Source organism: Anopheles coustani, chromosome 2 (genome assembly GCF_943734705.1).
Source record: "Anopheles coustani chromosome 2, idAnoCousDA_361_x.2, whole genome shotgun sequence".
Taxonomy (NCBI): Eukaryota; Metazoa; Arthropoda; class Insecta; order Diptera; family Culicidae; genus Anopheles; species Anopheles coustani.
This window is the reverse complement of record NC_071289.1, coordinates 47,133,067-47,155,519: the sequence shown is the minus strand read 5'-3', so window position 1 is coordinate 47,155,519 and position 22,453 is coordinate 47,133,067. Positions and strand designations below refer to the sequence as shown.

General features: G+C 40.6%; 2 protein-coding genes across 4 annotated transcripts; one reads left to right on the top strand and one right to left on the bottom strand.

Annotated features, from left to right (window-relative positions):
* The first annotated feature begins 11,565 nt into the window (after positions 1 to 11,565).
* LOC131264462 (uncharacterized) lies at positions 11,566 to 13,127 on the top strand. The gene is made up of 4 exons (XM_058266762.1): positions 11,566 to 11,616; positions 12,064 to 12,617; positions 12,695 to 12,841; positions 12,913 to 13,127. Exons 1-4 carry the CDS (start codon positions 11,566 to 11,568, stop codon positions 13,097 to 13,099), a joined length of 939 nt encoding a protein of 312 aa, XP_058122745.1. The 3' UTR covers positions 13,100 to 13,127.
* Positions 13,128 to 14,858: 1,731 nt separating this feature from the next.
* Positions 14,859 to 22,172, bottom strand: LOC131262548 (phospholipase A2 isozymes PA3A/PA3B/PA5). 3 transcript variants are annotated; one of them, XR_009178223.1, is made up of 6 exons: positions 22,057 to 22,147; positions 21,577 to 21,746; positions 20,829 to 21,023; positions 20,373 to 20,460; positions 15,283 to 15,894; positions 14,951 to 15,088 (listed from the first exon to the last, which is right to left on the bottom strand). XR_009178223.1 is itself a non-coding variant. In XM_058264585.1 (5 exons), exons 1-5 carry the CDS (start codon positions 22,113 to 22,115, stop codon positions 14,986 to 14,988), a joined length of 615 nt encoding a protein of 204 aa, XP_058120568.1. In that variant the 5' UTR covers positions 22,116 to 22,171; the 3' UTR covers positions 14,859 to 14,985. The 3 variants fall into 3 exon arrangements, 2 of the variants coding, with proteins under 2 accessions (XP_058120568.1, XP_058120567.1); XM_058264585.1 differs by lacking the exon at positions 15,283 to 15,894 and having other exon boundaries at positions 14,859 to 15,088; positions 22,057 to 22,171; XM_058264584.1 differs by lacking the exon at positions 14,951 to 15,088 and having other exon boundaries at positions 15,253 to 15,894; positions 22,057 to 22,172.
* Positions 22,173 to 22,453: the final 281 nt, after the last annotated feature.

Below are 22,453 nucleotides of genomic sequence, written 5' to 3'. Positions count from 1 at the left end.
TGGGACTCTTGCTGGAACTACATAGTACCAGCAACAATGTCAATTTCTTTCAACCGGGTATTGTTAAGGCTGATTCGCACGTCGGCAAGTGCAAGCCCCGCGGTACAAAATGAGTGCTTGCACACAATTTCCACCCGTTTCACTGACTGTTTTACCCCTAGTAGCAATTTTGAGTGGCAAATGTATTTCCGTCTCACTCCAGCGCACGGTCGAGCCTACAGCGCTACCTACCGTCGCTACCGCGACTCGTCTCCCTCGTCCATCAATTGACCCGAACTCTGAAAAGTTCTTGCCCCTCTACGTTTCCTTCCTATCCCGCGCCTATCAATGAGATTGGCGTTGGCTGTTCGTCGTCGATTCACCTTCGCCCCATTGATCCGCACTTCCTACCCCACCCTAGAATGAATCGTTCGTCAAACCGAACTGTTATGCGTTTTGCCCCTCTACCGTTTCGTCCCTATCCCGCGCCTATCGATGAGATTGACTTCAGCTGTTCGTCGTCGATTCACCTTCACCCCATCGATCCGCACTTCCTACCCCGCCCTAAAATGATTCGTTCGTGCAAGTTTTGTTGTTCTCGTTACCTTTTCACGGTAACCAACACACTTTTTTAAATTAATTTAGCGTGTTGCTTCTTTGTTTTTTTGGGGTATGAATCTGCTGAAATTGAAAATTGAAAATTGTTTGAAGAATGAAAATAGGTCAAGGCCATAGGAACGTTTGCTTAACGCTCGAGGAATCGGAAAGTTTGCACGGGTTGAACGAACTTTCCTAAAATAATATCAAATATAGAATAGTTAACTTTATTTCTACAACATAATTTTAAAATAACTAACAACAATGAAAAATGTTATAAAAAGTTATAAAAAGGATCGAAGGATGCAGCTTCGGCCTTTTTCCACAATTTGTAAACCCACATACATTGTGTGGCCATCGTTCATAATCTGTATTGTCAGCTTTCATTTGATAAAGTACAAAAAATGCGGACTTGTGTACAAATAGTAACGGTTTGAATAACCATTCTGCGCCTTTTCGGCCAACACTTGATTGGCGAACATAAATAGCACTTATAAGACAAACAATTTTTCTAAATACTAAATTGTTCATTTACTTTTGTTGCGTTTAAATTGCAGAGGTGGTGGAATAAAAAAGAATAACCAACTTTGTATTCTTGTCAGTTCAAACTTTTCGTGCGAAGCTTCTTTATCTTAAATATGATTTGAAAAATATTTAAAAAAATACTTTCCTGAAAGTAAAGTAAAATAAAGATCTAGATAAAGTTAAGTGAAATTAAGATCTCGTCGAAACTAGGGTAGGTTTTGTATGTAGTAAAATAATGTGTAGTAATCAGAATTCATAATTTTTAACTATGCAAATTGAGATAGGCAAAATGTGTTAGGCTAAAGGTAAGGTAATTTTAGAAACCGACCAAAACGAGAAATAACAACTTGACTATTTAGTTTTTTTTGTTCACACTCTTTATGGCAACTGGTTTTTAATTGACCCTGTCTATATAGTCGGTCTATTGTGTGAGATATTTTTTTAAATATATGTCAAGCATTTCCAAACTTAGATGCCTCTTATACGACGTGCTAATCAATTAAAAAATGTCATTTATACAAAAAGCACATTTCACGTTTATGTCTGTAATGATTTTTAACGTTTGATATAATAATCACCATCATTTATGTTGGGCGTGACCTGCAAAAAAGCTTGCTTCCCTGGGAATGGAAAAGTCAGCTGAATGATTGCGATGGAATGCAATGATCCCGAGGAATGGACGACGATATGAACCCGATGATTCGCAGTGCATTATTTGTAGCATAATAGCATGGCTGTAAAGATGTGAATTATAAACACACTTTTTAAAAACAGATTGCTTGCAATATTTGAAATCAATCAGAACAAACAAATCACCTTACCCAAAATAAAGCGCAAAAATTAAAAGCCAACCCGGCGCCAACGACGTCGATGGTCTTTTTAATTCTAAACAACCTCCAAATGAAACAGCTATTCATTATTTCTTTGCACACTATCCGTAGTATGAAAACAAAAAGTTCTGTAAATCGCCTGCGGAATCGTTTGCAGCAGCGACACAAACAAAAGAGTGCGAAAGCGAGCACTATACAATTGGATGCACAACCAAAAAAAAAGCAGAAGCACACGCGTACACTTCGCTGCTTCAAGAAATTTGCCTGTTCCAAATTTTCATCGAACGATACTGGACAGCTTGTAAGTGGCACTTTTTCCAACTACGCGATGGCCTCATGGTAGTGTGCAAGAAGCTCTAACAGGGACACCTCGGGATCGAGACAGATTTGTGTAAGTATCAATAAAAATTATGAATCATTCTCACATATGCAGCCCTAGCAAAAATTCACATTCATAAAAAAAAGTATCCACCAGGCAACTAGACAGCCCGAATCGACCAGAGACGGTGTGGGGAGCGAGAACAACAAGCACAAGCATGAACCGGGTAGAAAAAAAGAAGGCCTGCGGGAAGTACCCCCGAAACACTGCACGAAGTAAACCCAGCCAAATTCTCACTCAATCGGGACACGAATAGTCTGAAAGATTTGGTTGGAAATTGCCGAGGCAAAACCGAAGTTGCCACGACAAAAACGAAAAATGGAGGCCCCTTTCGGGGCCCTCCCTCTTTTTTCCTTCTCTTCCTTCTACACATTTTCATGTCTCGAGCTGTTACGCGGAATTGAACCGCGTTGTTTCCACTCCGGTCTCTGCGCACCTACCGCAAGACCGTCGCTCTTTGTTGAGAACGGTGTGCTAAAGGCCCAATATATATCTAGTGCGTAGTCGTTTGTATGGACTGTATGGGAATGCATCGTTCGCGCTCAACCCGCTCTAGCCATTTAAACCTCTCGCGGAGCGAATTCATATGGCCACCGTAAGAGGCTTTTGCTCTTCGTTTAGCGATCGCTTGCGCTGCGTACGTATGAATGAATGACCGCTCGCGCTGGGTATACCCGTACGGGTACCCATACGTCCGTATTCGACCGCGCTGGGCATTCGACTGGTCAACGATGGCTCGCGCTGGGTTTTCGATCGCTCGCGCTGGGTCTTCGAAGACCCGATCGCGCAGGGCATTTAAACTTCGTATCGTATTGCATTGCGCATGCGCACTTTGATGCACAAACCTCGATTTTTCAGTTCGGATCGGCTGTCGCGGCAACAGATGGGCGCGGTGGCCAGAGATTTCTGGCGGTGGCGGGACGGGGGAATTTCTGCGTTGGTGTAAAAGAGACAAGGCTATCACCATCTCGCTCTTGCCCATTAATTTCCTATCTCGACCCGAAGCTAATGTTGGTAGGGTAGCGGAGAGAGCAAAAGCCGAAAGCCTTCTGCGAATCACTTTTTTTTTTTTGCTCCGGTTCCCGAACGCCGGGCGATCGGCGCCGAAGCTGCGCTCGGCAACCATTCGGGAAAAAATCTTCGAACGGTCTGCCGCGTTCGAAGATTTGCTTCATTCGTATTGGAGAGAGGGAGAATCCAATAGGAAAGTCACTCATTTTTGCTATTAGGGACCCACCCTACCCAACAAACTGCTCCCTAATAGCAAAAATGAGTGACTTTCCTATTGGATTCTCCCTCTCTCCAATACGAATGAAGCAAATCTTCGAACGCGGCAGACCGTTCGAAGATTTTTTCCCGAATGGTTGCCGAGCGCAGCTTCGGCGCCGATCGCCCGGCGTTCGGGAACCGGAGCAAAAAAAAAAAAGTGATTCGCAGAAGGCTTTCGGCTTTTGCTCTCTCCGCTACTTCCCGCAGGCCTTCTTTTTTTCTACCCGGTTCATGCTTGTGCTTGTTGTTCTCGCTCCCCACACCGTCTCTGGTCGATTCGGGCTGTCTAGTTGCCTGGTGGATACTTTTTTTTATGAATGTGAATTTTTGCTAGGGCTGCATATGTGAGAATGATTCATAATTTTTATTGATACTTACACAAATCTGTCTCGATCCCGAGGTGTCCCTGTTAGAGCTTCTTGCACACTACCATGAGGCCATCGCGTAGTTGGAAAAAGTGCCACTTACAAGCTGTCCAGTATCGTTCGATGAAAATTTGGAACAGGCAAATTTCTTGAAGCAGCGAAGTGTACGCGTGTGTTTCTGCTTTTTTTTTGGTTGTGCATCCAATTGTATAGTGCTCGCTTTCGCACTCTTTTGTTTGTGTCGCTGCTGCAAACGATTCCGCAGGCGATTTACAGAACTTTTTGTTTTCATACTACGGATAGTGTGCAAGGAAATAATGAATAGCTGTTTCATTTGGAGGTTGTTTAGAATTAAAAAGACCATCGACGTCGTTGGCGCCGGGTTGGCTTTTAATTTTTGCGCTTTATTTTGGGTAAGGTGATTTGTTTGTTCTGATTGATTTCAAATATTGCAAGCAATCTGTTTTTAAAAAGTGTGTTTATAATTCACATCTTTACAGCCATGCTATTATGCTACAAATAATGCACTGCGAATCATCGGGTTCATATCGTCGTCCATTCCTCGGGATCATTGCATTCCATCGCAATCATTCAGCTGACTTTTCCATTCCCAGGGAAGCAAGCTTTTTTGCAGGTCACGCCCAACATAAATGATGGTGATTATTATATCAAACGTTAAAAATCATTACAGACATAAACGTGAAATGTGCTTTTTGTATAAATGACATTTTTTAATTGATTAGCACGTCGTATAAGAGGCATCTAAGTTTGGAAATGCTTGACATATATTTAAAAAAATATCTCACACAATAGACCGACTATATAGACAGGGTCAATTAAAAACCAGTTGCCATAAAGAGTGTGAACAAAAAAAACTAAATAGTCAAGTTGTTATTTCTCGTTTTGGTCGGTTTCTAAAATTACCTTACCTTTAGCCTAACACATTTTGCCTATCTCAATTTGCATAGTTAAAAATTATGAATTCTGATTACTACACATTATTTTACTACATACAAAACCTACCCTAGTTTCGACGAGATCTTAATTTCACTTAACTTTATCTAGATCTTTATTTTACTTTACTTTCAGGAAAGTATTTTTTTAAATATTTTTCAAATCATATTTAAGATAAAGAAGCTTCGCACGAAAAGTTTGAACTGACAAGAATACAAAGTTGGTTATTCTTTTTTATTCCACCACCTCTGCAATTTAAACGCAACAAAAGTAAATGAACAATTTAGTATTTAGAAAAATTGTTTGTCTTATAAGTGCTATTTATGTTCGCCAATCAAGTGTTGGCCGAAAAGGCGCAGAATGGTTATTCAAACCGTTACTATTTGTACACAAGTCCGCATTTTTTGTACTTTATCAAATGAAAGCTGACAATACAGATTATGAACGATGGCCACACAATGTATGTGGGTTTACAAATTGTGGAAAAAGGCCGAAGCTGCATCCTTCGATCCTTTTTATAACTTTTTATAACATTTTTCATTGTTGTTAGTTATTTTAAAATTATGTTGTAGAAATAAAGTTAACTATTCTATATTTGATATTATTTTAGGAAAGTTCGTTCAACCCGTGCAAACTTTCCGATTCCTCGAGCGTTAAGCAAACGTTCCTATGGCCTTGACCTATTTTCATTCTTCAAACAATTTTCAATTTTCAATTTCAGCAGATTCATACCCCAAAAAAACAAAGAAGCAACACGCTAAATTAATTTAAAAAAGTGTGTTGGTTACCGTGAAAAGGTAACGAGAACAACAAAACTTGCACGAACAAATCATTTTAGGGCGGGGTAGGAAGTGCGGATCGATGGGGTGAAGGTGAATCGACGACGAACAGCTGAAGTCAATCTCATCGATAGGCGCGGGATAGGGACGAAACGGTAGAGGGGCAAAACGCATAACAGTTCGGTTTGACGAACGATTCATTCTAGGGTGGGGTAGGAAGTGCGGATCAATGGGGCGAAGGTGAATCGACGACGAACAGCCAACGCCAATCTCATTGATAGGCGCGGGATAGGAAGGAAACGTAGAGGGGCAAGAACTTTTCAGAGTTCGGGTCAATTGATGGACGAGGGAGACGAGTCGCGGTAGCGACGGTAGGTAGCGCTGTAGGCTCGACCGTGCGCTGGAGTGAGACGGAAATACATTTGCCACTCAAAATTGCTACTAGGGCTGCTTGCACACAACTGCTAGCTACTCTTCACCCACCGTCTTCCTGCTTCACCCCCTATGGCATCCATGGTTCAAATATCTCTCACTCCCCTCGAATCCTAACTACATTTGCCACAGTAGGAAGGTTTGATTAACATCTGGTCAAAGTTTTATTCCGGATATTTTTTGACAATGTTACTGCCGATTTTTAGTTCGATTGATCAATATATACAACCGGACGCACTTACAAATAAATTGTATCCAATCAAAAATATTTTTTTATGGTTTATTTCTTCGCAAACACGTTTTTTGCTCACCAATTAGATTTATTTTTGACCATCGTATTTTTCCATAGTAGCCGTCAGCATTCCTGCTGTCTAAAGACAAATCAGTGTAGTGATGGGATAGCTCCCCAGAAGATTTTTGAGTTAACTGAAAAATCAAAAACAAAAACCTCTTTGCGCCGCTATGTTTTTGAGTTTGCGGCTCGTGTAGCGTGGCTCACAGAATTGGTACCGCAAAACGCGGCTACACGAACCGCAAAAATGTTGACGTAAACTTATACCGGGCCGCTACACGAACCGAAAACTCCAACCGAGAACTCAAAAACCGTATAAGTTTACGTCAAAATCTTCTCGGTTCGTGTAGCCGCGTTTTGTGGTACCAATTCTGTGAGCCACGCTACACGAGCCGCAAACTCAAAACTTTGCGGCGCAACGAGGTTTTTGTTTTTGATTTTTCAGTTAACTCAAAAATCTTCCTTCAAAGCAAACAAGATCTTATTTCAATTCACACAAAAAGTAAAAGATGGATAATCTGTTGAAGTGTGGCTAACTACCCTATCGCGGGTCATCGAGTTGAGTACCCAAAACTTGCAACAACGCAACAGGCGTATTGTGCGGAGGCAAGAAGATGGCAACCGTTTGCTGGACAATACTGTAGCAGAGCAAGCAAATGAAACTATAATTAACTTTCTTCGCATGAAGAAGGAAGATTTTGATGTTCTCAAGTTACATAAAAAGTGGTAGAATAAAATATTTTAATCTTTATCATTAAACTTTTTGAAACTTTTAGATTTTGGAATCAGTTGGTGGGCCGGACTTTGCGAACCCCTGATCTATAGTGAATTTATAATTGATATTCTAGCTATAAAATAACAAAATATTAACTAACCGTAACTACAAAAGAAACACGTAAATTTATCACCATATGTTCGTTTATTTTGTTTTTGAGATTTGTTATGTTTACATTTATTTCTTTTTCGTCTTCTTCTTCTGACGCATTTGAGTTTTCGGTTAGCTGCCAAAAACTTCTCGGGTGCAGTTTTCAGCTCACGGAGCTGAAAAGTTTTTGACGTAAACTTCTCGGTTGTTCCCCTCTTCTCGCCGAGAAGTTTTTGAGTTTTCGGGTCGTGTAGCGGGGCTCATACGGTTTTTGAGTTTGCGGTTGGCTGCGTTCGTGTAAAACAGACAAGGCTATCACCATCTCGCTCTTGCCCATTGATTTCCTACCTCGACCCGAAGCTTGTGGCGCTTGGGTTCCACATCATCTCCTACTTGTTGAAGAGCAGTTTGTTTACGTTTCGGCACCCGAAAAAACTTTGGAAAAAATATCAATTAAAACGGAGTTTGATAACTGAATTACATTTGTGCCGCCTAAAAATAAGTAGTACAACCAAAAATCCGATCTTTCGTGAAGAATATTGCTCGTTTTGTTCGCGTTTGTGATTCGGTTTGTTTAAGTTTTGTCCAGCTGTCGGTTTGTTTACGTTTCGAATTGACATTTGACAAGAGTTAGCGTGACGTCGCGTTTTTCGCTGTTTCTACACTAGCGCGATTTGTGCGACATTTTTTTTGTATGGAGTTCGGCCGCCTGTCAGGCGACGTCGCGTTTCGTAACGGGACGTAGCGCTGTAGTGTGGACCCCGAGTATGGTGTTTCACGGGAAAAAACTTTGCGCAACCTTTAAAAACCAACTTCACATTTTTAAGATGACAAATGGCACCACAAATTGACCTTAATTTGTGGATTTCTGACTTTTCTAGAGTTCGTTTCTGTGCTGTGTTAAGCTGGCCGTAAACGTTGCGAACTTGTTCGCGCGAACAATTTGACAACCAGGCATTGCCTATGTTAAGGAAAGGAACGGAAGATATCTTCTTATATCTTATATCTTCTTATATCTTCCTTTCCTTTCCTTAACATAGGCAACTTGTTCGCGCGAACAATTTGACAACCAGGCATTGCCTATGTTAAGGAAAGGAACGGAAGATATCTTCTTATATCTTATATCTTCTTATATCTTCCTTTCCTTTCCTTAACATAGGCAATGCCTGGTTGTCAAATTGTTCGCGCGAACAAGTTCGCAACGTTTACGGCCAGCTTTATATTCCGTTGTTCCGTACGCGAGCGTTTCAATGCGTTATGCGGGAAAATTTGTGGATTTCTGTCTTTTCTATAGTTTGTTTCTATTGGGTACTTTGTTGCATTGTTCCGTGCTCGAGGGTTTCGCTGGGTTATGCGGGAAGGGTTAGTATGGCAATTGGCGTTGCTTTTGATCCTAGAGGCCCATTTATAGCGTCACTTTTCATCGTAACTATTTTTTTAAATGCTTTAAAACTTTTTATTCCAGAGCAAACTTTTTCCTAGTTTCCTACACAGTTTTTCTTTGGAAAAATTAACAAAACCCCTTATGGTTTTCGCTAATTTAAAACGAAAATTACGAAGTTTTCAAAATGGCCGCTTTTTTAATTCTAATGTTTGTACCAACTCAATCAGTAAACCATGGTGACCATTTGTTTAACACTAGAATCCAAACTGGGGTCATTTTGACCCCAACGCAGTTTTCGATTTTAATATCTCGAAAACGGCTGAATATTTTTACAAAAAAAATAAAGCTTTTCTTAAAATCCAAAGCTATATCTAAAACAAAAATTTCAGATTTTTCTGTGTGACCAGTTCCGAGAACCAACGTGACTATACCTAGAATGCTTTTTAGGGGTCATTTTGACCCCTACTTGTAAAACGCTATGACTTCACTATTTTTGAAATTTTTTTAAATCCGTAAACTGGTACTTTTTAGTATATTTGTTAACTATCTTTTGACGTTTTTGCTTTTACGATGAATTTCTTCATAATTCCGCTAGCTCAATGTATAGCAAAAAAGGTCGAAATTGCGTTTTTTTCAACTTTTATTCATTCAAAATCTTTGATGTCAATCTAGAAAAAAAGTGTGCGCTAGAAAGCTAGTATGTTGAGCAACATTTCAAAAATTAATTGGTATTTTTGCCATTACAAATGACTCCATAAATTGGCCGCAAAGATTAAAAATAACGCCAATTCCCATAGTAGCGCATCGCGCATAACGCTTCGAAACGCTCGCGTACGGAATAACAGAACAAAGCGCAGAACGGAAACTTCATATGGAAAATGTTAAAATCCACATCTTCAAGATCAAGTTGTGGCGTTATTTGTTAATTACAAAATATGATATTATTTTTCAAAGGTGACCTAATATATCAACATCATAGCGCACACTTTTTTTCTAAATTTACATGATACATTTTGAAAGAATAAAAGTTGAAAAGGATTAAAATTCGACTCATAACGATCTTTTTTGCTATACACCGAGCTAGCGAAATGGTGAAGTGGTATATCAAAAAATGAAAAACGCCAAAAGATAGTCAATAAATATACTAAAACGTAACAGTTTACGGATTTGAAAAATCTTCAAAAATAGTGAAGTTATAGCGTTTTCAAAATAGGGGTCAAAATGACCCCTAAAAAGCATTCGGGCAAGTTTCCAAAGCAATGTATTCTAGTGTTAACATTCCGAACCAAAGTTTAACCTATTTTGTAAAAATTAGCAAAGCACTCGGACAAATCTAGCACCGCACAAGTGAAACGGGTTGCTGTGAAGTACAAACAAACCTACACTATTTTCCAACTATCTTTCATTAACACCATCGGTTATGAATAATCCATCAATGGTTTTACTTAGGAACAACCACCCAGTCCGCAAGAATCAGTCGGGAGCTTTAATATTTGTATGTATTGTCCTATCTGTACACGGGCGAGCTGCTCACTCTGCTCCCCTTTCATTCCTCTCCAACACCCCTCTCCCACAAAGTTGATGAGGCGAGATTCTCACTTGGCTCATTCTGCGTCGTTCTCTGTTCAAAGCGTCGAACGGCGCAATTAAAAATAAGCTTTACTACTTTTGTCTCCTTTTTATTTTTTTCCCTCGCTTTCACACCTGCAGCAGGGTACCCCCTGCGATTTACGATGTGTAAATGTGTATAGGTTTAGCTTCAACCATTCGTTCGCACCAGCAGACGCACACCAGCAGACGCGTACCGCGTTTCTGGATTTCTCTTCATTCTTTCATTCGTTTCCAGTGCGTTCACATCCGTGCGATATGATGTTAATATACTCTTCAGTCTATCGCTGCTAGCCGACGCGGTAGCAGGCCATACATTGCATCGGAATTTCGTTCCTGGACACGCTTTATTAAATGTCCGTATCGACCATGAAAACACGCTGCGGTCTCAACCGTACACTTGCCACGCGGTTGCCACCGCCGCAATACCTGTACAGAACATTTCAATTAGAACAAAATTACATATGATCTTCGCTCGGATAAAACTGTTTCCTAAACGTTTCATTATGTTTCTTGCAGTACCTTACAGTCAAGGACAAAGTTTTAGTTAATTTTTTGAATGCAAAAAAAAATTAACGTTTTATTAATTTTATTTATATTGGGTGAAGGCAGCCTCGGAGACGAAAGTGGTGCAAGTAAAAAAGTTGTAATTTATTGTTAACCAAAACTTTGTCGAAGACCGCAAATAGCTATCTTCAACCGTTTGCCCGTTAGAGCCGAAAAACTGTTTCCCTTTGGGTCACGAACAAATCGATTACATCAGTATGTCGTCAGATGATGCACATTCGATTTCTGAAACAAAAAAAAATACTGAAAAATTCTGTATTTGGACTTAGAATTTTTTTTTTGTGATGCCTGAGCGCATCAAAACGTATTTTATATTGGACGCAAGAACGGTGATTGTTGGAGCCAGCGATGGCCTAACGTGTATAGTTTGCTATTTTCAGAAGGAAGGAACGGGATCGACACGCGACGACATCGCACCGCATAGAAGACCCCCGCCGCATGCATGCATGGAAGAACGTGTGCGCAAATCGGACGGAGCACGCATAGCCAACCGACTGAGACTGCATCGTACCAGCGCTGTGGACATACTGCCGAACAGACACGCGCGATAGATTCAGGATGTCAAGCTGGCTAAGGAAAGAAAGAAAGAAGAGATGAGACAGAGAAGAGGCGCGAACGGTGACCGAGCCACGGGTGCACGACCACCAACGCAGAAGTCAATGCGAAGCAATCGCGGGGCGTGGCTGGTCAAAGCTTACGCTCCGAGCTTTTTTTCAAAGCTTTGCCAATTCCTACAGGGCATGAAGGCAGAACCAAAATGGGGCCAGCTAAAAGGCCACTTTTTCACTATGGTGAGAAAGCTTTCACCAGTGAGATTTTGTGGCACTGGGCATAACCTTCATCAACTAGATATTCTCGCTAGTTTGTTTTCGAACGCTGCTGTTTTCGAGAACACAAATGTGTCGCACCGGCAGAGGCAGAAGATAAAGTTATTAATTCATAAATGTAGATAAGTGTGACAAAATTTGACCTTCCGTTTTCTGGCTTGGAGGGCTCCTGACGGCTTAACTGCCTCTTTAACCGACGTTGAAGGCTTCGTTCACTATCGTGCACACTTACGCACACTATTTAAATTTACATGTTTTTAGTATCTTTCCTTTTCTTTCTTGCGCAGAATGCTATCTCTTACAACAATGAACTCTTTTCTATAGCGCCATCTGCTCTCTTGTTACACTAATATGAGGTTAGAATAAATAGCACCCACTATTGGTCGTCATTCAACCGTGAGAAAGGTTTAGTTAGTGTTTGGTAATGAAATGGTGCGTTTGAACGCCGTGTTTGTTTCCAACATCATCCTACTATTTTGCTATTTTGGTTCGGGTTTGCCGACATCGGTTAATGGCGATGACCACCGTGTTTCAGCCCGGGCTCTATACGATATCTTGAATGATGAAAGCTACCGGCTTATGTTGGCAGCCATCCTGGAGGACTACCTTCGAATTAACAGTACCAACAGCTTAGTAGCGTGGAGAAATCCAGCTTTCGCTCACTACGATCAGAAGCTGATAATCGCCTTGCAGAGCCAGCTAGAGGAGGACGATGATACGTACGAAAATGATCAACCACACGCCGACCCAGTTTCGCTGCTGCCTATACATGGTGGTCTCAAATTTGTTACCAACTACTGCGGCCCGGGAAACTGGTCCGTTGATGGAAATACAGTGCAAAATTCATATTTTTCTAACTTAGATCAGTGCTGCAAGCAACACGACGAGTGCCCATATACAATAGTGGATCGTAGTGACTACCGCCGGTATAAAAATCTCCCCTATAAACCACAGTTGTTTACCAGGTAGCGTATAGTGGGTATTGACTAGGCTAGTGTTTTAATACTTATAGTAATAACAAAGGATACCTGTTATTCCACAGACTTCGCTGCATCTGTGACGTGGATTTTATACGCTGCTTACAGAACATTGCAACATTTTTCTCTTATGCAGTTGCATGGATATATACGAAGTTTCAGTCAAATTGCTTCGACTACGAGTATCCAGTGATGAAATGCACCAAGAAAAGGTGAAATTCTTACTTACATACTTACTGAACTTTACATTTTGACCTTGAATTTTGATTAATGTTCCTTACAGAAACGATGGCATTTTCTCCACAGATCGCTGCTTAACCTATTTGGTAAATAATTCTTTGGACAAATGTTGGCAGTGGTTCGACCTGCCGCATCTTAGCGCGAATACATTTTTCTTTCCCGAAGTGGAATATTATGTTGAGCAAGATCGGTTCAACTCATCTTTACCTCGAAGTTTTGAGACTACATAACACAAAATATAGTTGCTCCCTTAGATTATGCTGACAACAATCGTTACGGCTTGTTCCGTGGCAATATTGTTCATATTTTCAAGAAATAATAAAATGTTCCATAAACTAATACATTTAACTTCAATGAAATGTTAAAAAAATAGTGAATCAGTGTCAAATATGGCGAACATCCCACTAGACATTTCTAACGGTTTCGCTCAAAACCTCCTGGAACGCGAACGCTGAGGTGGGCTTTAACAAAATTAGCAGCTCGAAATAGTAATTATGCTTTAAAAACTACACGAGTGCTGGAAAAATTCCATAATTTTGTTCCAGCCGTCCTGCGTCTCGGCCCATACAAAAATAAGAAATTTGGGTAAAAGAGTAAATGAGGCCCCGGCCGCCAAGTTTTCGATCGTGGCTACACCTCTTGTGTACGTTTAAACTGAATGTATGCAATTGGTGATTCATTAATTCGTTAAATTCAACCAACGAGTATTTGAACCGTAGTGTGTACCGTTAATTTCGGCTACGCAATCAATGTAGGGGGTGCGGTATGAGGGGGGCCCACGGGCCCCCCTTATTTCTTAAAACTATAACAAACTCTCTTTTTTGGTAGACCTAGCGCAGTCCGCTCGCTGCGCTCGCTGCGGGCGCGCCGCCGTTTCCAAATCATTTCTTCGGCTAAACTCATTATTTCATGCTGTCCATCATGTGTGGTATAGTTTAGTTACTAGTAACTTACAGTAATTTAACATGTAAAAGTATATTAACCCGCATTCACCCTCCACTGCGTCATTAGTTTAAACCGTTATGTTCTTTTAAGCGAACCGTTAGCGATCAAATATTTGAAAAGTATGCATGCGTCGCGCTTTGCATAGCTTCAGGCGCTTAATGTGAACCAGAAGGAAGAGGAGAATCTAGCCCGGGGCCTCATTTACTCTTTTACCTAAGTTACTAGTAACTAAACTATACCACACATGATGGACAGCATGAAGCAATGAGTTTAACCGAAATGATTTGGAAACGGCGGCGCGCCCGCAGCGAGCGCAGCGAGCGGACTGCGCTAGGTCTACCGAAAAAGAGAGTTTGTTATAGTTTTAAGAAATAAGGGGGGCCCGTGGGCCCCCCTCATACCGCACCGCTAGGTTGATTGCGTAGCCGAAATTAACGGTACACACTACGGTGTAAATACTCGTAGATTGAATTTAACGAATTAATGAATCACCAATTGCATACATTCAGTTTAAACGTACACAAGAGGTGTAGCCACGATCGAAACCTTGGTGGCCGGGGCCTCATTTACTCTTTTACCGTTAAGAATTATGATTTAATTCAATGGTTACAATAACGGCATATTTAAAATGTTTGATATTTCATTAATTTCCACATGATATACAAACCTTGTTGTGACTATTGTGGATACACCTTGACATTTGTGTTTGTGCTTCTTTTGTTTGTGTTAGTAAAACTGAGTTTAAAAAGTAAAATTTAGATGATTTTATCGGAAAACAATGATCAAACAAACTTTCAACAACATCTGAAGTGCTTAAACTTAATGTGTGGAGAGTTTCAGAAGCGACGGTTCAGTATTGGTTGAGTTTTTAGTGTACACAAAACTCCATACATAAAAAAAGCTAAAATATGTAGTAGATAAAGATAGTTTGACAATTTAAAAATGGCAAAACTTAAATCAAACAGAACATCCCGTATTGAAGGTGATTCGCAAAGGGAAAATTTTAAATTTAGTCTTGGACAGTTAAACCAGAACAAATTGTATTACTGCAATCATAACATACTACTGTAGTTACACTGTTCTTTTATTTATTTCGATGGTTTTCTTTGGTTGTTTCTTGTGGTCGCACAGGTGGTATTAGCATTGCGACAAACGCTCCATAGAGTCATGATTACTTGTTAGACTTTTGTTGCATGATGGGGATGTATTTTTCACTCGGCCGATACTTCCATCGAGAACACAGCTCGTCCGCTTCAGTCTGATTGAACCCAACCCTGATCGAAAAGTGAGAAAGATGTAAATAAATTTAGTTTGCTTCTTGAAATATGTTTTTATTATTCTCTAATAACCATTGCTTCCTTTACCAATTAAAAAAGCAAGCACTTTCTTTTTTTTCAAACACAAACAGCTCTTCATTTAAAAACCTTCACCATTTACAGCACAAATTAGAAAACCAGCCTCAACTCACCATCATATCCGGCCCGACTCCTGCACAGATCATATTACTTTCGGTCTGCCTTATAATTCCACTGCATTGTTTGATTTTATTGTTTCTAGCAATTGAACCCGTTCTCTACACCCGCAATTTTGCTCACTTATCTTTTATCGAGACTTTTTAATGATATTATTCAAATAAAAAAATCGCTAATGAAAGCTCCAAACTGCGTGAGGTAGTAATACTGTAGAGTATTTAATGCAGTGCATTTTTTTCAGTCTAAAATGAGTAGATGCACTTGAACTAAGTGCTTCAAGCTGACAGGGATCTAAATTTATTTTGTCTCATATTTATGCTGATCTGAACTAGCCATAAATAACTGATTTAGCCGTTAACCAGTACTTTGTGTATCCATTCAACGGCCTAATGAAAAGATCCTTAAATAGATTTTGTGAAATCAAGCCCAACGAATCGATTTTCAAGCGACTATCACCTGCCGCTAAATCATTCGGTGAGGACGTTCCGACTTTGAATGAACGTGAATTGCGGATTGAATTATGTGTGACGTAGGAGGCAAAGTCTGGCAGACTGTACGTTCCAGAACGGTAGAATTGCATTGGGCAGTTGTATATTGAATCCGATCCACTGAAAGAAGCGGATAAATAACGATATCATTATTACTATTGTATCATTAATTAGTTAGTAATACTTTCGGTGCAAAAGATCCAAGGTTGTAACGAATTATTTCATGTAAGATAAAGGAGGCACTAACTACCCTGCGAATGGTGTGAGTCAGAGGTGACACGCACACCAAGCGCACCAGGCAAAAAAAGAGCAAAAACATAGTTGCTCTCTTATTCCGCTCGCTACTATGCTCAGCCCCACTCTTTCTCCCAGCTCGTCTTCAATTCTCACCAATGCGTCCTTTTTCTACTATTTAGTCGTCTTGTTGTCTCGATAGGATAAGTCAGTGCAATAATCACTCTGGGCTATTTGTCAGTTGCCGATGCCCGAGGTTTAACATCCAATATTAACCTACGAGGAATGGACATCGATTTCCATGACGTTCCATTCTATCTCCCATCATGGCGCACTACTTTGCTCCGCTCAGGTGTAAGCACGGATGGTTTCGCTCACAGCTGTTCGTAGTCAATGATATGAATGGTGTATGTGTTCGATGCATGCATGGGGATTGTTTTGATTGCGGAATGAAATTGCGTCAAGCTAATGGAATGAAATTGCATGCATGAAACTAAGTAATTTCTTTATTTGTCGTTTTGCTTCTTCATTTTCTTTGTTCTTCGTACGTTTTACTATAGAATTGAATGAATGAAAGAACTACATTAAAATAACGATTAAAAATTTATGAATTGCAATGGGTTGAAATATGGTAGTACTGCGTTATCACATTAGCACAACAACCGCAATAATGCCGTTAATCGCTGTATGCATGTTGTACGGGTTGATTAAGGTAAATTCAATTTACGTATGCTCGTGTCAGCTTGAGTAAAGGTTCATCGGATTTCGGTTCAAAGAAGTGAGCCAAAGCCTTTGGTTAATAATCGCCATTCACATTATTGAAACAAACTGAACCGTGCAGCGATTGCTACCAATTTCGAACGCTTGTAAATCTGGAGACCGCTACATTGCTCAGCAATCAGCTGTGCCAATAACATAGAATAAAAATCATAAGAGCCCCGCTACACGACCCGCAAACTCAAAAAGTTTTCGGCGCAAAGAGGGGAACAACCGAAAAGTTTGCGTCAGAAACTTTTCAGCTCCGTGAGCTGAAAACTGCACCCGCGAAGTTTTTGGCAGCTAACCGCAAACTCAAATGCGCCAGAAGAAGAAGATGAAGAAGAAATAAATGTAAACATAACAAATCTCATAAACAAAATAATCGAACATATGGTGATAAATTTACGTGTTTATTTTGCAGCTACAGTAATATTTTGTCATTTTATAGCTAGAATATCAATTATAAATTCATCATAGATCAGGGGTCGGCAAAGTCCGGCCCACCAACTGATTTTATCCAAAAGTTTCAAAAAGTTTAATGATAAAGATTAAAATATTTTATCCTACCACTTTTTATGTAACTTGAGAACATCAAAATCTTCCTTCTTCATGCGAAGAAAGTTAATTATAGTTTCATTTGCTTGCTCTGCTACAGTATTGTCCAGCAAACGGTTGCCATCTTCTTGCCTACGCACAATACGCCTGTTGCGTTGCCTGTTGCGTTGTTGCAAGTTTTGGGTACTCAACTCGATGACCCGCGATAGGGTAATTAGCCACACTTCACTCATCAACAGATTATCCATCTTTTACTTTTTGTGTGAATTGAAATAAGATCTTGTTTGCTTTGAAGGAAGATTTTTGAGTTAACTGAAAAATCAAAAACAAAAACCTCTTTGCGCCGCAAAGTTTTTGAGTTTGCTGCTCGTGTAGCGTGGCTCACAGAATTGGTACCACAAAACGCGGCTAAACGAACCGCAAAGATTTTGACGTAAACTTATACGGTTTTTGAGTTTGCGGTTGGATTTTGCGGCTCGTGTAGCAGGCCGGTAACACATACAAACAAACTTTCGCTCGCTCGCAAACAAACTAGCTTCAAAAGTAGCCCAGTTTCGGCAGAACAATCGCGCAAGCCAAGCGCGACAGAAGTAGGGGAGTATGAGGAAATAGGTATCACATTGGGGCGCAAACTCGGCTAAAATTTTTTATTGAATTTTGAGGTAGTAATGCATGATAATTGGGTAAAAGAGTAAATGAGGCCCCGGCCGCCATGTTTTCGATCGTGGCTACACCTCTTGTGGACGTTTAAACTGAATATATGCAATTGGTGATACATTAATTCGTTAAATTCAACCTACGAGTATTTGAATCGTAGTGTGTACCGTTAATTTCGGGTATGCAATCAACCTAGCGGTGCGGTATGAGGGGGGCCCACGAGCCCCCCTTATTTCTCAAAACTATAACAAACTCTCTTTTTCGGTAGACCTAGCGAAGTCCGCTCGCTGCGCTCGCTGCGGGCGCGCCGCCGTTTCCAAATCATTTCTTCGGCTAAACTTATTGTTTCATGCTGTCCATCATTTGTGGTATAGTTTACTTACTAGTAACTCAACATGTAAAAGTATAGTAACCCGCATTCACCCTCCACTGCGTGATTAGTTTAAACCGTTATGTTCTTTTAAGCGAACCGTTAGCGATCAAATATTTGAAAAGTATGCATGCGTCGCGCTTTGCATAGCTTCAGGCGCTTAATGTGAACCAGTAGGAAGAGGAGAATCTAGCCCGGGGCCTCATTTACTCTTTTACCGATATTTGTTTAGCTACGTATTTTATGCACCCTGAGTGAGTTTGGCGCTTCCACATTTGAAATTCACTGAGAAAACAAACTTAAACAAACAACGACGATATTTTGCCCCACCGTAGGAAGTATATATTTCCACATCATCTCCTACTTGTTGAAGAGCAGTTTGTTTACGTTTCGGCACCCGAAAAAACCTGGTAAAATATCAATTAAAACGGAGTTTGATAACTGAATTACATTTGTGAAGCCTAAACATAAGTAGTACAACGAAAAATCCGATGTTTCGTGGAGAATATTGCTCGTTTTTTTTGCGTTTGTGTTTCGGTTTGTTTATGTTTTATCCAGCTGTCGGCTTGTTTTCGTTTCGAATTGACATTTGACAAGAGCTAGCGCGTAGTCGCGTTTTTCTCTGTTTCTACACTAGCGCGATTTGTGCGACATTTTTTTTGTATAGAGTTCGGGCGCCTGTCAGGCGACGTCGCGTTTCGTGACGGGACGTCGCGCTGTAGTGTGGACCCTGGGTAACACGCTTTCCAGACTGCACCGTCGCTTAACGCGACGTTGCCTGACAGGCGCTGAACTCCATGCAAAAAAAACCTAGCGCGATTCGCGCGACATCGCGCAAGGTTTTTTTTTATATGGAGTTCAGCTCCTGTCAGGTGACGTCGCGCTGTAGTGTGGATCCCGAGTAAGGGATTCATGAATCTTTTAATCAAAGATTTTGATCAGAGATTCACGATGATGTCAAGTACTATCAAGGTGATATTTTGGCAGAAAAACAGAGGTTGTCAAGTATTGGTTTGGTATTACCTTGGCAGGCATTGCTCAGGTGTGCAAGAGTTTGTACGTGTAAGACTGATATAAATGAATCTCGCTAAAAGATTCCTAAGGCACAACACTAAATCCGTATTTTAAAAAATCCTAACAGCATAGTTAGCATACTATTGCATCTTGGGAATAATTGGTATTAAACTTTATCACGATTGGCTCAGTTCACGACAGGCGGAAATGTGAGCGGGCCATTCAAGACTAACCTATGTCGAGCTTTCGCTTTTCCTCGTTCAATCACCTGCAGCATCAATTACGGCTCACCCTGAAACCACAACGTACCTATCACGACGTAGCTTGAAAAGTTTCGTTTTCTTTTTACATTTACAGCGAACATTTCTCAAGTTGAGCCCGCAGAGTCAAGGTCAGCCAAGCATCGTTTCACAAAGATGGAGCCACAACACACACTCCTAAACCTTCAGTACAATCTCTCCGGCGACAAACGATGGTACCGGCGTGTCCTCTGCACATGACTCAGCGAATTGATTTCACATGATCAATACCTATCGTGATTCTTGAGTAATTATCGAAAAACAGCGCAGTCAAAAGGCATCATATGAACGCCGAACCAACATAGTCCAGGCCCTTGGAAGGCCAAATTATCTTTATCGATGCTGCAGAAAATTTCAGCTTGGTTTCTTTTGAGGTGGCTCATCATCTTAGGTGCGACCTTGCCCAAGCAGTTCAAATAAAGACGAAACGAATCGTTTCGAAGCACCCATGAAAGACACCGATATCTACACCTAGGAGCGTAGCCGTGTGTTAATCACCACCGCTAGCAGGTGAGTTACTGCCATTTCGGAAGACACTTGCAACACTCTTGCTACTCAGCCAGCCGTTCCCATATGAACCGGTGTCTCTGTAGTGATTGGCGGCGATCGTACAGAGCGATTGCTTCCCGTCCTGTATAACCCCATTAATCAAATGACGATTCGTGAGACAACTTGATGGCTGTAACGCCGCAACTATTGTGGATACTAACCTTTGCCAAACCGAGCATGGTCTTCTCTCGCCGAAGCATGTTACCTGGACGACATTAAAGAATATGGCACCAAGTGTGTTAGCCGTTTCTGTGAAATAGAGAATAACAAAGGAACATAAAACTACCAAGAAAACAAAACACTGCAATCAAACCTCGACATTTTATTTCTATACTTTTCTATTTGCCAAATCCAATATTCGATCAATGTTAAGAAGGATAGTTTAAAAACGATTTCAAAAACAACTTCTTGAAAATGTGAAAAAAATTTAGAATTTCGAAGATTCCATCTAAACGAAACACTCACAGTAAGTTCTCGATATACAGGCATGATCGGAAACGATCTTTACACCAGATAATGACAGTCAGTTTATGTACAAGGTTCCTCAGGATTGGCAGGATTGAAATGAATACCTCACTCGGTTCAGTGAAAGATTACGATTTTCTGCACTAACGTACCTGTATTCAAATTTTGCAGGCACCTTCGGAAACGAGCGTCGCAATCGCAATGCGATCGAGTGAAAGCGCCACTATTGCACAATCCGCGGCGACACTCGCCTGGCAACAGAATATTAGGGCACAAATCATGCTCTCGGCAGCACTGATCCTCTGCTTCGTAACGTCCCACGTCGGAAAAATTCGATGCAATGTTACCTGTAAAGACAGTTTACTATGTTGTGTTTAAAAAAGGGATTTATGTGTGTGACAACTCACAACAAAAATATTTACTTGGACAAACACCAAAAATCAATAACTGCTTTTTGGATTTTAATAAACAATAGAAATAAACCTCCGAAAAAATTTAACAGATGAGGCAGATGATATAGATCAAAATGAACAAGATATAAAAGGAATTTTTAGTCACTAGTTTGACCCGCAATTTATCTCAACAAGCAGTTAAGAAACAAGTGATTAGATAGGATTTCATGTCTATCAATTAACGTACGGCTTCTAGTGTGAGGCAGTTTGCCGGATATTTTTCTTTTTGCCTGATTAAAGCAACAATTTCAGCTCATGATTGCCAATTACGTGGTGTTTTGGTTCATGCACGTGAATAGTAAGTTCTGCTGTATGAAACTACGAGCGTACGGAAATACAAGAGTACGGAAGTTTCGGGAGGACGCGGCCGTTAACATACGTGTTTAGTAACGTTTGGTCAACTGATTCAACTAAAATTTAATTAATTAAATCATAACATTTCCTTTACCTGGTCCGCACCATTTTGTGCCGGGGTATATAAATCCCAGCCCGCCTTGCAGTTCACCCGAAATGCCGCTCGCTTCACTGCAAACTTCCTCCAGAGCAGTGACGGATTCTCGTGGTACCTGACGCACTTTTTTCGTATCTGATGCTAACAACATCCGTTGGATATCCCCTCTGCAAAGACATGCACATGTGTCATATTGTCACATTGGTGTTAAATTTTGCAGCAAACAAATAAAACCGGCCGCCAGTTGAGGGCACTACGATTGGCGCACGAGCTCGGCATAAAATATGTTCAATATGAACGTGGTAACCTTGAACTTCCACAGAAAACATGTGAGCCATAGGTTACTTTCGGACACAAACCGGTTATTGTATATCCTTTTTGCGTTTCTGGTGACGGTACTACTTCTTACCAAAGACTGCTATGGTATCTCCACCAAGGGTCAGCCACCTTTAGATGCTAGAAATGGACACCACTTACCGGTCAGAGTGAATCTTGCAGTACGGAGGTCGACTACTTAGTTCGACCATCCGCGTCATCCGGAAGTCTGCAACCAGCACTGAACTACAAGCACCACGTGTCACGCTATGACACACCAGCACCAGTAGAACAATGAACCAGCATAATCTGGGCCACCTTTCGGCATCAGCGAATTCAGCCATCTGCAACACAAAACAAAACCATACTCTTATAATGCGTGTGGTAATGAACTGTGTTTTAAATAAGAATTTTTGGGGCACCATTATTAAAAAAAGTGCCTTACACGATATCACTCTCTAACATGCGTAAGCAATAAATTACTCGATCTTACCATACTACCGTCATTGAAAATAAAATGCATAGTTTTATAATTGAATAAGATTGAAAAAATAGGAAA

Bases quoted from the DNA above. Each gene is read 5' to 3' on its own strand.
- LOC131264462 (XM_058266762.1), top strand. From the start codon at position 11,566: ATGAAGGCAGAACCAAAATGGGGCCAGCTAAAAGGCCACTTTTTCACT. The intron at 11,617-12,063 runs GTGAGAAAGCTT...AGAAAGGTTTAG, and splicing joins AAGGCCACTTTTTCACTATG to TTAGTGTTTGGTAATGAAAT. The intron at 12,618-12,694 runs GTAGCGTATAGT...GTTATTCCACAG, and splicing joins AAACCACAGTTGTTTACCAG to ACTTCGCTGCATCTGTGACG.
- LOC131262548 (XM_058264584.1), bottom strand. From the start codon at position 22,115: ATGACGCGGATGGTCGAACTAAGTAGTCGACCTCCGTACTGCAAGATT. The intron at 21,747-22,056 runs GTAAGTGGTGTC...ATGTCTTTGCAG, and splicing joins TGCAAGATTCACTCTGACCG to AGGGGATATCCAACGGATGT. The intron at 21,024-21,576 runs GTAAAGGAAATG...CTGTCTTTACAG, and splicing joins CACAAAATGGTGCGGACCAG to GTAACATTGCATCGAATTTT.